Source organism: Rhinichthys klamathensis, unplaced genomic scaffold, assembly GCF_029890125.1.
Source record: "Rhinichthys klamathensis goyatoka isolate OS25496 unplaced genomic scaffold, OSU_Roscu_1.1 h1tg000154l_1, whole genome shotgun sequence".
In the NCBI taxonomy this organism is placed as follows: Eukaryota; Metazoa; Chordata; class Actinopteri; order Cypriniformes; family Leuciscidae; genus Rhinichthys; species Rhinichthys klamathensis.
Window position 1 is genome coordinate 119442 of NW_026606689.1, and position 16595 is coordinate 136036.

Here is a 16595-nt window from a genome sequence, read left to right on the forward strand (position 1 = left end):
CAAGCAGTCGTCTCCTGACGCCGTCTCACCTGTGGCTATCCGGCGACATCCTATATCCTTTCTATTATTGTGTTTGTTTCAGAATGCCTCGTTCATCCTGCGCCACGTGCGGAGGCCGTCTGCACGAGGCAGACCAACACGAGAGCTGCGTTTCCTGCTTGGGTGTCGACCACGCGGAGAATGCACTCTCTGTCGGCGGATGTGCGGCCTGCGACTGCATGCCTATCTCCGTGCTGCGCAATCGGCTAGCTCTCTCTCGAGACGGCGATGCCGCTTCAACCACGCTTCCCATTCCGAGGAAGAAGAAGCGTCGCAGCCAACGGCAACCGGAGGATATGGAGATTGGTGAACGCACGCCGGCCGCGTCCCCGCGTGCTTCACTTTCTCCGACTCAAACGCCTTCACCGGTCCTGTTCACAGGAGACCAGCGCCCCCCCCCCACACGTGGCGGGCCTCGTCTCCTTCGGCGGATCTCTCGAGCGCGACGACAGCATATCCAACGCCGCTTCTGAGGACGAATGGCCGGGCTCTCTCGACCCCGTCTCCGCTTCTCATCTGTGGCCAGTGGATTAGCGACCAGGACAAACTCCGACGCCGAAATGCTTCGGATCCTGACGAAGGCCGTCGCGGACCTCGAGCTAGAGTGGGCCTCGCCCGAGGAGCCGCCTCGTAGTCGGCTGGATGGATGGTTTCTGGAGGGGCGCCAGCAGGCCCCGCGTCACAAACCGGCGCCATTTTTCCCCGAGGTCCACGAGGAGCTAACCAAGGCCTGGCGCGCTCCATACTCAGCACGTGTGGGATCTGCAGTTTCCGCGACGCTCTCCTCCGTGGATGGCGCAGCGGAAAAGGGTTATGAGTCTTTGCCGCCCCTCGAAGAGGCCGTGGCAGCTCATCTTTGCCCGAGCACTGCAGCTAGCTGGCGAGCTAGAGCCGCTCATCCCAACAAACCCTGCCGAAACACCTCAGCCCTCGCTGGACGCGCGTACTCCGCCTCCGGTCAGGCTGCATCGGCCCTGCACACGATGGCCGTGTTGCAGGTCTACCAGGCCAAACTCCTCCGGTCCATGGACGAGACTGGCCTGGACCCGGAGACCTTTCGAGACCTGAGGAGTGCTACAGACTTAGCGCTGCGTGCTACTAAGGCTACAGCACAGGCCATCGGAAGAAACATGGCGAGCTTGGTCGTGCTCGAGCGCCATCTTTGGCTTAACCTCACCGAAATTAAGGACGCCAACAGAACGAGGTTTCTCGACGCCCCGGTGTCCAGCTCCGGGCTCTTCGGCCCGGCGGTGAAAGGATTCTCGGAGAGGTACACAGAGGAGGCCATGCGACACTTCTTGCCGAAACGTTCGAGCTCCGCGACCAGCAAGCCCAAGCCGCCGCCTTCGCCTCATCCAGCCAAGCCGGTGAAACAGGCCTCTCAGCCCCGCCCTGCGGCTGATAGCCAACGCCAGCCAAGGCCCGCGAAGCGCTACCCGCTCCCCAGGCGTCAAGGCCCTCGACCCAGCGCCGCGGCCGACCAGGTGCCTCCGAAGTCGTCCTAGCACGGAGAGGAAAGAGAGAGGGCTCGTGTCTCGCGCTAGCCGGACCACCCTCGAAAAAACCGGCAAAACTTCCCACAGCTCCCTGTTCAGTTCAGGCGGCTGGGGATTTTATTATTGTAAACAGGCCCGTAGCAGTGAGCGCGTCTTTGCAAACAAACGCCGTTTTCACGGCGACCCAAATAAAGCACAAAAAGAGTATGTTTCACAATCACATCACACTGGTTCACGGTCCCCCTTCACTAGGCGGCCCCCGCCCTGTTGTAAGACTGAAATCCCCCCGGGCAAAAGCCGGTATAATCAGTCAAACACTCAGTATGTGCACAAATCACAGTGTAAGGGTATCAGGTCCCCCTATGTTAGGCGGTCCCCCCCATTCAGTGTGTCAAGCCCTAGCCACACGGGCGTTGGCCTGGCAAGCCATCCCTGGTGTGTCGAGTTGGGTCATAAACACTATAAAGCGAGGCTACTCGCTCCAATTCGCTCGCAGACCCCCGAAATTCCAGGCGGTTATCGAGACATCGGTGAGAAGCGGCGTGGGTCACGTGCTTCGCACCGAAGTTCAGAATTTATTAGCAAAAGGAGCGATAGAGTCAGTCCCTCCCGCGCTAATGTATTCGGGGTTTTACAGCCGCTATTTTCTAATTCCAAAGAAAGACGGCGGGCTCAGACCCATACTAGATCTGAGACGTTTGAACAGGGCTCTCATGAGACGGCCTTTCAGAATGTTAACACTCAAACAAATTCTCGCGCAAGTTCGCCCGGGGGATTGGTTTGTTTCAATGGATCTGAAAGATGCATACTTTCATATTCAGATCGACCCTCGTCACAGGCCATTCTTGAGATTCGCCTTCGAGGGGAGGGCATATCAATACACCGTTCTGCCGTTCGGTCTGTGTCTGGCACCCCGTACATTCACGAAATGTATGGATGCAACGCTCTCCCCGCTAAAAAGCCAGGGAGTGCGTGTGCTGAATTATCTCGACGACTGGCTGGTGCTAGCGCAGTCGAGAGACGAACTAATAATTCACAGGGATTTGATTCTCGGCCATTTAAAATGCCTGGGTCTCACAATCAATGTTGCCAAAAGCGAACTGAACCCCAGCCAGACTGTGGTCTTTCTGGGCACGGTTTTGGACTCGGTGACAATGAAAGCGCGGCTCACTCAAGAGCGCGCGCTATCTGTGCAGACACTGGCAGCCGCATTCAGGGCGCGCGAGCGCGCGCCCCTGAAGAGGTTTCAGAAACTGCTTGGTCTAATGGCAGCCGCATCATCAGTACTCCACATGGGATTACTGCGCATGCGCCCGCTGCAGCACTGGCTGAAACGCCGTGTGCCAACCCATGCATGGCAGTCAGGCAGCCTGCGCATTATGGTGAATCACGGGTGTTTAAGAACACTGATTCCCTGGTGGGCTCAGGACTGGTACCGCGAGGGGGTGACCATGGGGGTAGTTTCCAGGAGGAAGGTGGTTTTTACAGACGCATCCAACCTGGGTTGGGGAGCGCTGCACGAGGGCAGGCCTGCCTCCGGCCTCTGGTCGAGCACGGAGCAGAGCTTACATATCAACTGTCTGGAAATGAAAGCAGTTGGTTTGGCCCTGAAAGCATTTCTGTTAAACCTCAGGGGTCACCATGTCCTGGTCCGTACGGACAACATGTCAGTGGTGGCCTACATAAATCGCCAGGGTGGCATCAGGTCGGGCAACCTGCATGCTATGGCGAGGGACCTCCTCCTATGGGCACAGGCCAACCTGAGCTCCCTGAGAGCAGCGCACATCCCGGGCGTCCAAAATCTGGGCGCGGATATGCTCTCACGGGGCAACACTCCCCTAAGCGAGTGGTCTCTGAACCCTCAGACGGTCAGTCTGATATGGGAGAGATTCGGCGAGGCCGAAATCGACCTTTTCGCCTCGAGAGCCAACACCCACTGCAGGGTGTTTTTCTCGAAGAACAGGGACGCGCTGGCCCATCCCTGGCCCAACCGCCCCCTTTATGCTTTCCCCCCCATCTCGATGGTCCCACAAGTCATCGAACGGGTCAGGGAGAGCGGATGCCCAGTCCTTCTGGTGGCTCCTCTCTGGAAATCCAGACCATGGTTTCCGGAGCTGGTTCAGCTGTCAGACACGGTCCCCTGGCCCGTTCCAATGAGGAGGGACCTCCTCACACAGGCCAAAGGGACGATATGGCACCCCCGACCCGATTTATGGGCCCTCCATGTGTGGCCCCTAAACGGGTACCCGGGGGCCTTCCTGACAAGGTCTTAAGCACTATCTCTGAAGCAAGGGCCCCGTCTACTAGGCGTCTTTATGCTTTGAAGTGGTCGGGTTTTTCCAGCTGGTGCTCGAAAAATCGAGTTGACCCAGAGTCATGTGAGGTATCGGTGGTACTCTCCTTCCTGCAGGAGCTACTGGACGCGGGCCGCACCCCGTCCACGCTCAAAGTTTATGTGGCAGCCATCGCAGCGCATCATGCGTTGGGGGCTGGTCAATCACTGGGAAGAAATGACCTGGTGGTAAGATTTCTGAAGGGCGCTAGGAGAATTAACCCCTCCAGGCCCCCATCAGTACCTCCCTGGGACCTCTCCACGGTCCTCAGGGCCCTGAAGGGGCCGCCTTTTGAACCGCTCCGGTCGGTGGATCTAAAACCACTCTCGCTTAAGACTGCTCTCCTGTTGGCATTGGCATCTATCAAGCGAGTGGGAGATCTGCAGGCCCTTTCTGTGAGTCCGGCATGTTTGGAGTTTGGAGCGGATGACTCCAGAGTCATTCTCAAACCCAGGCATGGTTACATACCCAAGGTGCTCTCAACGCCGTTTAGAGCGCAAGTTATCACGCTATTAGCCCTTCCCCCTTCTGCTGAGGATGGGGAGGTTAATCTTCTCTGCCCTGTTAGGGCGCTGAGAGTCTATCTGGAGCGTTCTGCGTCTTTTAGACAGTCAGAACAGCTGTTTGTCTGCTTTGGTGGCCGATCTAAGGGTGGTCCAGTTACCAAGCAAAGACTGTCTAGATGGATAGTGGATGCCATTTCTATGGCTTATACTTCAGTGGGTCAGGTTTGCCCTATAGGTGTCAGGGCCCATTCGACTAGAGGCATGGCCTCGTCATGGGCGTGGTCATCTGGGTTTCCCATTCAAGATATTTGTGATGCGGCGGGCTGGTCCTCGCCTTCCACATTTATGAAGTTCTATAATATGGAGGTGCCTTCCCTGCAGGCGAAGGTTCTTTCAGTATGATTAAGACTCGATGCTGTCTGGTCTTGTCTACAAAAAATTACTGTGCATAATCACATACATACATATATAAAACCCGCTTAGGCCGGTTATGAATTGTACTAATAATCCCGACAGTGTCGGGGTTTGTTAGCATATTCTGTTGGTTGTTACTGACTCTTATATATTATTCAGGCCTGACAGTGTCTGGTCTGTTATATATATATTTATTTATTGGGTTCTGGCTTGTTCTGTTAGCTCAGGGGGCCTGAGTTGCAGTGCAACCAGTTACTAAGGGTGCGGCGTTTTACAGGGCGTCCCCACTGCGTATAGCTACGCAATACGAAGTGACCGTTCGAAAGGGAACTACTCGGTTACTATCGTAACCTCAGTTCCCTGAGAGAGGGAACGAGTATTGCGTAGCCGGCCGCATTTAGTAACTGGTGAAGTTGTCGCTTCAGTCGTTTAAACCTGCTATAATGGCGAATTCGGGGGTCTTTTATAGGCTAAGCCACACCCCCTTGACGGGCTCTGACGTTGAGCTAGCTCATTGGCTGCAGGTCAGAGTCGCCCGCGCCATTGGTTGTGCAGTTGCGGCAGCACAGCCTATGAGCGTGCCAGACGCTCAGTGTGCTGGCTGTGCAGCTGCAAATGCGTTTTACATATAGGTTTCAGTAAATCGAGGAAAAGGAGTTTCCCCACTGCGTATAGCTACGCAATACTCGTTCCCTCTCTCAGGGAACTGAGGTTACGATAGTAACCGAGTAGTTTACTGTCATTGTGAGGGGAAAAGACGTTTTCATTGTTAGGCACAAGATTAATAATGAATGTGTAGGCTACATATTGAGAATTAATATAGTACAATTTGTAGCCTTAAGTAAATTAAAAAAGCTCAGCTTTAGGAGGGGAAGGCAAGATCAGGAGACTGAGAGAAAAAGAAAGAGTGATGGATAAGAAGTGAGAGCAGGTATTGACAAATAATCTGCCCACTGACATGGTTTTAAAGCTAACGTATTTCTTATCCTTTTTTTTGGCCTTCAAACGTCTTGAAATGCACATATCAGAGAAATAAAAAATTTGAACCCCCTACCCACCTCAAATTTAGGACCTCTGTGATTATAAAGCCCTGTCTACGGCCCTGTATTAGGCATAAGATCAATAATGAATGTGTACTGTGAATGAATTTAATAAACTTACCTAGCTTTCCTAGTAGCTTTCAGTAAATAAATTCGTCTGAGAAAATGATGCATAAATCAACCTATCAGTTGACCCTATGTTTACTTTCTTCACTGACAGACAAAAATGAAAAGCCTATCAGTCAAAGCTCAACTTTAGGAGTTTTTTTGGCCTTCAAAACATCTTATAATGCACATATAAGATACAACTTAGTCCTCAGATAGAGGAGGGTTGCTGCTAGCTCCGTTAAGGTATTTCTGTCCCTCCCAAACTGCATTGAAATAGTATGTTTCGCAGCCAGAATTAAAAAAATTTCAGGGGGAGAAACCCCCTGACCCCTCCTAACATGATCCATATCACCCGTCAGAAAACAATTGCAACGTCTCAGATTGTGCCCCCCCAGAATTTTGGCTTGCATGACGCCCCTGCCCTCAACGAGGGAAGTGGAGTTGAAGATCTTTCCCTATGAAATGGGACACCACTATATGCAAATTAGCGCGGCAATCCTCAATACGTCACGCGCAGCGTCAAAGTGTCTACTACTTCTACTACTATTTTCATTCATAAAATTGCCGGTTCCAGTTGTTGTGTTGCCTGTTGTGTGGGCTGTTTTCGTTTATCTACATCTGATGAATCAACAGAGAAGACATGTGGAATATAGAAGACGCATTTCCGGTAATTTTGCCATATATTTGTTTGTATCTGATCGTTTAGAAGCGCACACAAAACCCAAAGTTTGCTTGTCTAACGTTAGTTGCAATCCGTTTCCGAACGCGCGCGCGCCGCCATGGGAACCGGGGCAACGTCTCTTGCGCGGATCATTGTGCTTTTAGTAGCTGTTTTTACCACCAACGTCCTGCAATTTAGAAACCGCAGACACTGCACTTTACAACAATCACCGATTGTGCTCAGTGCTGATTCTGACGTTAGGTTTGGGTTTAGAGAGAAATGACAGCGCGCTGTGAAGGGAAGATGATGCGCTAGACGAACGCGGCTAGTTTTGAATAATTTTACCTCATATATCTTCTTTTTATAATCCTTGGAAGCCAAAATCGAAAATAAAATTAGATTAACTAACTTACCCAGATCAGATGTATATTTGATTTGCTTTTGAAGCACTCGGCAGATATCATATGAACATCGTCAGATAGCTTCGTGAAATATTTTCTAACATTAGTGTTGAAAACTCAACAGTCCATTGGATGTGCATCAAACTAACATATTCCAACATATTTCGACATTTTAACATGCGTATTTGCGAAAATATACTTAAAATAAAATTGTTCCTTTCCAGCGGTGTCCGCCATCTTAGTTGAAAAATTTGACCGGCTCGCTGAGTTCGCAAGGTATCCTGAGTAATTTCATCTTCCACTTCGTTTTAAGCCTGCATCGGACCGCACTATGTTTTGAGGGTTGATTTTAAGGGGAGAATAGCACTCCCCCTTGCTCTTTGGAGTATTGGGACACCCTACCCCTACACGAGAACGCGCAAAAACAAGGGTTAGGGCAGAAATCTAGGGTAAGGGGAGGTATTGGGACGCAGCCTAAATGAAGCAAGGGTGTAGAGTTGCATCCAAGCTATTTTAAGGCATGAAGGGGTTTTTTTTACATGAAAAAAAAAACGTTTATGTCATTTTAGTGATCAAAGATAATATTTAAGGGATCAAATGATTGACTATAAGGGGACTTTAACATGATATATTCAAAAATAATAACTAAAGGCAGTAACAATTTAAACAATACATCTTATTTGTGATGTGATGTTCAGCTGTTCTTTTTATAAGTCAACTTATTTTCATCAGTTGTCAAGCTCGGTAAACACTGGTCACAGACACGGAAAAGTAGCCTCACTGAAACCCGCCAGTCAGTATGTTCTCAGGTCATTTCAAGTTTGATTTTGATGTGACATAAAGCAGTGATATCTAAGTGGGTGAGTTATTTACTTTTTAATTAGTTTTCCCATTAATGCCATAATTTTCTTCATTCAGGCCGATTCAGATTCAGGATTGCTCCTGTCTGCCTTGCTGCTGGTTTGCGTCTGTATATGCTCCGTATAGCTTTCTGCTTTCTCTCTATTTACTATCATTCCTTGTTGTTTATATTGCTAAATATCACTTACTCATCAACATATATTAGATATTGTCTAATATTGCCCATCACATTAATCTGACATCGCAAGCTTTCATCTAAATCGATTAGCTTATATTACTAATTACTATTACTAAATATTGTAAGTGTGTGAATGGGTGAATGTGAGGCAAAAATGTAAAGCGATCTGGTGGCCATTGGGTCTGTGAAAGCGCTATATAAATGCAGTCCATTTACCATATAAATGCAGTCCATTTATACAGGCAAACAGGGCACCATACCAAATATCAAATAATTTATCAAATAATTTGCTGACTTTCTATCAGAGTTAGTACTGGCTGCAGATAAAGTCCTAATTGTTGGTGATTTTAATATACATGTAGATAACGAAAAAGATGCATTGGGATTGTCATGATTCTGCCTTCTTGTCCTTGATTTTCGCTAGTCTTGAGGCTGGATCATGACAGACCAATGTTTTGTGTGCAAGCACATGGTCTTTTGTTTGGGCCATGTGCTTGTGTTGTCTCGTTACTTTACCCCGCCCCCTTGTTATCCTCGTCTTGTCATTATTATCTAGTCAGCATCACCTGTTCTCTTCATTAGTTTCTCCCTATTTTATCCCCTTCTGTTTGCTGTGTCGGTTCATTGTGATTCCAACCTGAGTGTTATCTTACCTTCTGAAGCTGTGTGAGTATCATGTAAAGAGTATTTGTCTAGAGAGAGTACTGATTCTATATTTGCTGTTTGTTTATCATCTAGTTATTTGTCAGGTCATAGTCTAGTTCAGTCACTCCTTACCCTGTCCATGTTTTGCCCCCTCGTGGGTTTTGTTTTTCCTGTTTTTGTCCATAAACTGTGTCAAGCATCCTGTCTGCGCTTGGGTTCATCTTCAAGATCATAACAGGGATTGGCATTTAGAGACATTCTGAACTCTATTGGAGTTAGACAACACGTGTCAGGACCCACTCATTGTCATAATCATACTTTAGATCTAATATTGTCACATGTGACACAATTGTCACAAATTCTGCAGCAGGGCGATGACATCTCAGATCATTATCTAGTCTCGTGTATACTCCATTTAGCCAAGGTTGCAAAGCCGACTCCGTGTTACAAATATGTTAGAACTATCACTTCTGCCACTAAAGATTGCTTAATTAATAATCCTGATCAGTTTCATCTCCTCAGCATCCCAGATAGCTTAGAAGAACTCGATATTGCGACAGAAACCTTTGACTCTTTTTCCCAGCACTTTAGACACAGTTGCTCCTTTGCGCTTATAGAAGATTAAAGAAAATAGTCCAACGCCTTGGTACAACGAGCACACTCGGGGCCTTAAGAGAGAAGCCAGAAAAATGGAGCGCAACTGGAAGAAAACATCGAATTTCGTTGAGGGAGCACAATTGCGTACAGAAACACTTTAAAAACTGCTGGGTCTGCTTATTTTTCAACTCTCTTAGAAGAAAACAAACACAACCCTATAGGTATTTATTTGACACAGTGGCTAAACTGACAAGAAATAAAGCTTCTACTTCTGAAGTTTCCAAAGACCATAGCAGTAATGACTTTATGAACTTCTTTACTTACAAGATTGATAATATTAGAGAGAAAATTATAACTATGCAACCATCTACTACAGTATCGCATCAGCCAGTGCATTGTAGTCTCCCTGAGGAAAAAATCCATTCATTCGTTGCAATAGAAGAGGAAGAATTGTCTAAACTCGTTAAATCATCTAATCAACAACATTGTTAGACCCTATACCGACTAAGCTACTGAAAGAAATGCTTCCAGAGGTCATAGATCCTCTTCTTAATATCATTAATTATTTTTTGTCCTCACAACTATGTTCCTTTTTAGAAAGAAATGGTATCTGCGAGGATTTCCAGTCAGGATTGAGACCGTACCACAGCACTGAGACTGTTCTCATTAGAGTTACAAATGATTTGCTCTTATCATCCGATCGTGGTTGTATGTCTCTATTAGTTTGTATGTCTATTGACCACAAAATTCTTTTAAATAGACTCGATATGTTGGCATTAGTGGAATTGCATTAGCATGGTTTAAATCATACTTATCTGACCGTTACCAGTTTGTAGCATTAAATGAAGAAATGTCTTATCGATCACAAGTATGGAGTACCACAAGGCTCAGTACTAGAACCGTTGCTGTTCACTCTGTACATGCTACCCTTGGGAGATATCATTAGGGAGCATAGGATTAGTTTTCACTGTTATGCCGATGATACTCAGCTCTATATCTATTCGCGCCCCAACGAAACTTGCCAATTCAAGAAATTAATGGAATTCATAGCTGATATAAAAAATTGGATGACTAGTAATTTCCTACTACTAAATTCTGGAAAAAAAAACGTTATAATTATTGTACAAAAAACTTCCACACGTAATAACCTAGAATACTGTCTAACACTTGATGCCTGCTCTGTTAAGTCTTCGTCGTCGGTGAGGAACCTGGGTGTGCTCTTTGATACCAATCTTTCTTTTGAAAATCACGTGTTTAGTATCTGTAAACGCATTTTTTCATCTTAAAAATATATCTAAATTACGCCGTATGCTCTCATTGACAAATGCGGAACAATTAGTTAATGCGTTCATGACATCAAAGCTAGATTATTGTAATGCTCTACTGGGTGGTTGCCCTGCACGCTTAATAAACAAACTACAGCTAGTTCAAAACGCAGCAGCTCGAGTTCTTACCAGAACCAGGAAGTATGACCATATTAGCCCGGTTCTGTCAACACTGCATTGGCTCCCTATTAAACATCGTATACATTTTAAAATATTGCTGATTACTTACAAAGCACTAAATGGTTTAGCTCCCCAGTACTTGAGCGAGCTCTTGCGTGAGTCCTTCACGCCTATTGCGTTCTCGAAATTCCGGCCAGTTAATAATACCTAGAATATCAAAAATCGACTGCAGGCGGTAGATCCTTTTCCTATTTAGCACCAAAACTCTGGAACAATCTCCTAACATTGTCCGGGAAGCAGACACACTCTGTCAGTTGAAATCTAGACTAAAAACACATCTCTTTGGCCTAGCATTCACATAACACACTATAGACTTCCTTAATTCAAAATTAGGCTGCATAGTTTAGATCAGCCGGAACCGAGAACACGTCCTGTAAATCCTGATGTACTTGGTACATCATAAGAAGGATGGCGTCTACGCTAATATTAGTCTCTCTGTTTATCCCGAGGGACCCTCTATGGTGGACCTGCGCCTGGACCCATCCCAACTCATCCTGAAGTGCCAGCCTCATCAGCCCTGTGAAGGCCTCATCGACACGACAGCCATCGGCACTGATCCTCAACAACTCGTCTCCATACCGGCGTGATTACTTCGACTTCCAAACAGATGGAAATGGATAAATACTCTAAATGTTCTGATCCAATCTGGCTTGTAATGCTGCCCGAATCATACACTGTTCCTTCGTTGGCCAGAGGAGAACTGGCCCCCGACTGAGCCTGGGTTCTCCCAAGGTTTTTTTCTCCATTCTGTCACCTGATGGAGTTTTGGTTCCTTGCCACTGTTGACTTGGCTTTTGGATTGCTTGGTTGGGGACATTTAATATTCAACAATATTATTGATCTGCCTTACTTAAGGTGGACGTTGACGCAATTTTCTTCTAGAAACAAACTTTGTTGTATTTTCATGTTATCACTGTGAAGCTGCTTTGATACAATCTGTATTGTAAAAAGCGCTATATAAATAAAGGTGACTTGACTTGACATCACTGAACTTACTTAAGCCGGACTGTGACGCTATTTTCTTCTGGAAACAAACTCTTTTGCATTATTTTCCTGTTATCTCTGTAAAGCTGCTTTGAAACAATCTGTATTGTAAAAAGCGCTATATAAATAAATGTGACTTGACTTGACAAAAACAAGGGGTGGGATTTATCGCACAAACCAATCATATCTTATCATAACCGATCATACCCAATTTTAGCACGATAGGGCTATTGACTCCTCTCACTTGACATTCCCCTATTCATTCTCAATTACCCCCCACCAAACCCAACGCATGCATTATTAGAGAGTATGTTAAAGAGGTCATATAATGGATTTTTGAAAATGACATTTCATGTAGCGTGTAACATAGCTCTAAAAAATGAAAACATCCCACAAAGTTTTAAATCTGAAAGTGCACCGTATATAAAGTTATTGTTTTTCAAAAGTAAGAGTTGACTCTGAGTCAATTAAATGAATCGGTTTTCAAACGAGTCATAAGTCGTTTCGTTGTGACGTCAAGACTCAGCAGATATTGCCCACTTCTGACCCGCCCACTTATTGCCTGCGCAGACACCAGGAAAAACTTGAACCACCCTCAAACCGGCAGCTGATTCCTGTGGATACTGGATAGCATCATATCCAGAAGATGCTGTGCTCTATGTGAATGCTCTTCACTGCCCAAAGACGAGCATGTGAAGAATCAGTGGTTAAAATTAATCTTTACCACGATACCACAGCATTATAATCCTTAACTTTTGTTGTGTTCCCTTTATTTTACTGACGACTGCTTCTCAAATCTCAGAGTTCAATGCAGGATTCACAAACCGCTTGCTCTTGAAAGATGGTGTTCAAAATACTTAGTTTTGAGTTTTATATTGTGTAGGTCTCCTGCTAACTGGTTAACTCACAGTATTACTTAAATACTGCTAATCAGTTGTAGGCCACTATTACCTAAAACTGTGTATATTAATGCAGATTGTCTGTCGTCCTCACTACTTTGAGGAAAGATTAAGCATGCAGCAAGATTTGTTTTACCACAGTTTATGTTACATCAGTCATTCACGCTAGAGCTCGGCTAATGTATGCACTGTTTTTGATACAGTTTTCACATGTTCACCGCAACAAATTAGAAAAATACTCGGTAAATAAATAAGTAACTTACCAGTAAAATAATCGGTTTGTTGATGGACATGCACTTGTTAATGCTGATGGTGAGGAATTACAGTTGCAACATCTCATAATGTACCTCAAACTGAGTAGCGGATCACTGAGAAACGTCCTGCTCGAGTCGTCCTTGCGATGTTGGTTCGGGTTGAATGACTAGTTCTTCAAATGTTTCATCATCGGACTCGCACTCGGATTGATATGGTAAAATCGACGTCATCGTTCGTTACGGTGTTTAGTTTACAGTGTAGGAAGCCTTAGGACAAGCAGAACTGACCTTGTTATGGCAATGGACGTTTTTGTTTTTGACACGCGCGCTGTACGCGGTAGACCAATCATAACAGACTGAGCTCTCTGGCCAATCAGAGCAGAGTAGACCAATCACAACAGACTCAGAGCCATGGAGAGAAAGAGTTGCGCCACTCCCATAGACCGTTATAGAAACTTTGGAATGCGGAAGTAACGCGTGTCCTGGAGCAGCCAATAGTTCCAAACACTGATAGTTCCAGCATTGAACCCATAGACAGTATAAGAAGTGGACAGAGCCATCTCATTGGAACTCAGCTGAGACAGTTGAAGCCCATTTTTAGCGATTTTTGAGCACTTCCGTTCCTGACGCGCAGACTCAAACCGACTCAAACTAAGCTTGATGACGTGAGCAACCTGTCTGACAGACGTTAATCTTCTAGTAGCTGTGCGTGAAAATTGCCAACGTTAATCTTGCAGAGACGGGGAACTTGAGCAAAGAGTCCTTTATCGTGAGTGAGCAGGAGTAAGTATTCCGTTGCTTTTATGGACTCATTATCTATGGGCTTCTCCCTTGACGGGACGTCCCCCCGGTTGCCTGCGAGCTTCTCTTCCTGTCTGTGCGGTAATTTCTGTACAGCGCGACAGAGAGTCGAGTGGTTATGACGCAATCGTTAGCCTATTTTTACAATATCTGTTTCTACGGGGCCATAATGTAACATAGAAGGTAATGGAGCTCTGTATACATTGTCGTGTTTCTTTAGAAATAAATAATGGATAGATGGAGTCTTTAAACGCCTCAGATGTAAAGTTATTCGCTGTCAAAGTGACGCCAAAATGAATGGGAGTCAATGGAAATGCTAACGCAAGTGAAGTTCTGCTACAACATGGCGGCACCCGGCCGGCTTCAACTTCCGGTCGATGGATTACCCCCTTGATTGAACCCCATTCATTTTCAGTGCTTCCGAAGTACGCTCGCTGGTAAATTAATGAAATTACTGTATTTTTTTACTTTTACACACATTAGCCGACCTCTCGTGAATCTAGTCTGTAGTTATATTTTATGTAGCCAGTTTTAGTAAATGTTTATTGAAAGATAATAGGTTAATTGCAGCGATAGCTTACGTGACCAACACTTCACTAACGTTAGCTAACTTACGGTAACCTGATGTATATAATATATAATATTTTTAATAATATTTTATATGTATGTATATATATATATATATATATATATATATATAGCCTATATATAATACATACACACACACACCCACACACACAGGGTTAGGGTTATGCATATATGTGCTTATATGTATTTAGGAACATAGTTAATTCACTCATTAACTATCTCTCCGGTTTAATTTTATGAAGAATATTATTCGGTTGAATATTTACCGAACATTGCTGTATATAGTCGTTGCTTTCTACGTTATTGGAACAGTCTATTTCCCTCCTAAATCATTCATTTGTACATGCACAGCGTAATTATTTATATTCTATGTTGGTTGGAGTTCTGAACGGACTGCAGACCTCTTTGCGTGATCACGAAGGTAGGCTAATGGCTGAATCGGAATTTATAAGCAAGATCACGGGAATCAATAGCCTAATACAGCCCAGTTGTGCTAAAATAAATATCATGAGACGTCCATCATCAGATGAATGACATGGAAAAGTAAAGTTAGAGCCGCTAAAGCCAGTGCTACTACCCATGCGAACATGAACACTAAGCTTTTCCCTCCAAAAATATAGCCTAAAACTTATCTAAGTTGTCACCCTGCCTCTCCAAATGCAAAACTGACATTAACAAAATGCAATAACCGCTTAAAAAGTACTTGGGTGTGTGTTTTATTTTATATCTACCGTTTAATAATGCAATCGCTGCTGTCTGTCCATAGAAGAACATGATAGCCCACGTATGTTTTGGAACTATTGGGGCTTACATAAACCACGTGACAGCCGTCGCGGCGACATCAAAGCGTGTCACAACTCTTTGAACAGACTGAGCTGTCTGGCCAATCAGACCAGAGCAGCTCGCGGAAAGGAGGGATTTAGAGAGATGGGAATCATTGAAAATGTGGTGATGTGCAAATGTATATTATGAGAAAATTAAACAGTTTTTTTTTTACTTTGATGCATGTAAACCTGTTGTAGGAGACTCCAAAACAACATTAGGAAACTTTAAAATAGCATAATAGGGGCACTTTAAAACTCAATGGGCTAAGAGGAGGCATGAGAGACGCGGACTCCAACTGTAACAGTGTTACTTACACACTTTTTAATGTCACATTTTGTAATATTTGTGTCATTTTATTTTTGTAATATCGATTATTTTCAAAAAAATTTGAGGAGACAATGCCTTCCTTGCCTCCTCTAAGAAAATGCACCTGTAATGTATTTTAGGCTATCTTAACACTTACACCTAGTCTCCAAATAATAATTATATGAATACATACTGTATATTTTTATTGATGTCTATTGCTTACGTGCACTTGCATTTTAACTTTAAATTCGTAAAGATATTTTCACATCTGAGCTGAACAAAAGACACTCTCTCAAATGAATGATGTCACTGTCTCTCAGCTGAAAGTCATGGGTCATGTCAATGTGTTTACTTTCACAAAATGTCCATTTGCTCTTTAAAGATGATCAGTATTAAAGCTGAAGTGTGTAATTCTGCACCACTAGTGTCACCAAATGAAATCTAATGTTTTCAAGCACATTTCTCATCTCCATTCGGAAGACAATCGACCAATGGCTTACTTTTTGTTGACGTTGAAAAATAAACAGGGTTACAAGAAAGTATTCGTACAATTATACACTTTCAAACCAGACATCTGATTCATAACCTGCTATGACAGGAGGGCGTATGTTCCCGGTCTAGGTCTAAACTGGATTATTTTAGATGATGAGCAGCGCGTTTAAAACATGATATCATCTCACGCACATACACTTTTTTTTGTCAAATCCGCTGCTATAACATCTGTAGATGCACCAATGCTACACAGATACCTGTTGGGACAGGCTGCAGTGGAATGTAAGGCCGTGCCTGCGTTACAGAGGGTGGGAGAGCGTGAAGTTTCACCTCGTGCCGTAACTGTGGCCTGATGTCGCCGAGCTACAAGCGTGCTATCGTTCACGCCATCTCTCATCTCACTCTCTTCCTCCGAGTCCTCCTGGAACGCAGGATTCACGGCGCCTTCCATCAAGCCTCTTTCTGCTGAGGACAGAAAGACAGAGCGCATATGAAAATAAAAAAGAGAAGGTCAGAGTGGCACATTATTCCACAGCACATTTAATCACAAACGAAAAATCCCTCCCTCTTAAAATGACACAGAAACACAATGAGGTTAAAATTAAACCCAAATCACGAAGAGGAAGGGTGTGTATAAAAGAGGGAAAGAGAGAAAGACGAAG

The 16595-nt window shown here is 45.0% G+C and overlaps 1 protein-coding gene across 1 annotated transcript in view; it reads right to left on the reverse strand.

Annotated features, from left to right (window-relative positions):
* The window catches only part of LOC130090924 (orofacial cleft 1 candidate gene 1 protein homolog), a 38822-nt gene that overhangs the window by 15559 nt on the left and 6668 nt on the right, over positions 1-16595 (reverse strand). The window contains exon 3 of the mRNA XM_056258572.1: positions 16264-16398. Within this exon, the coding sequence (XP_056114547.1) occupies positions 16264-16398 (135 nt within the window). The remainder of the gene's footprint in view (positions 1-16263; positions 16399-16595) is intronic.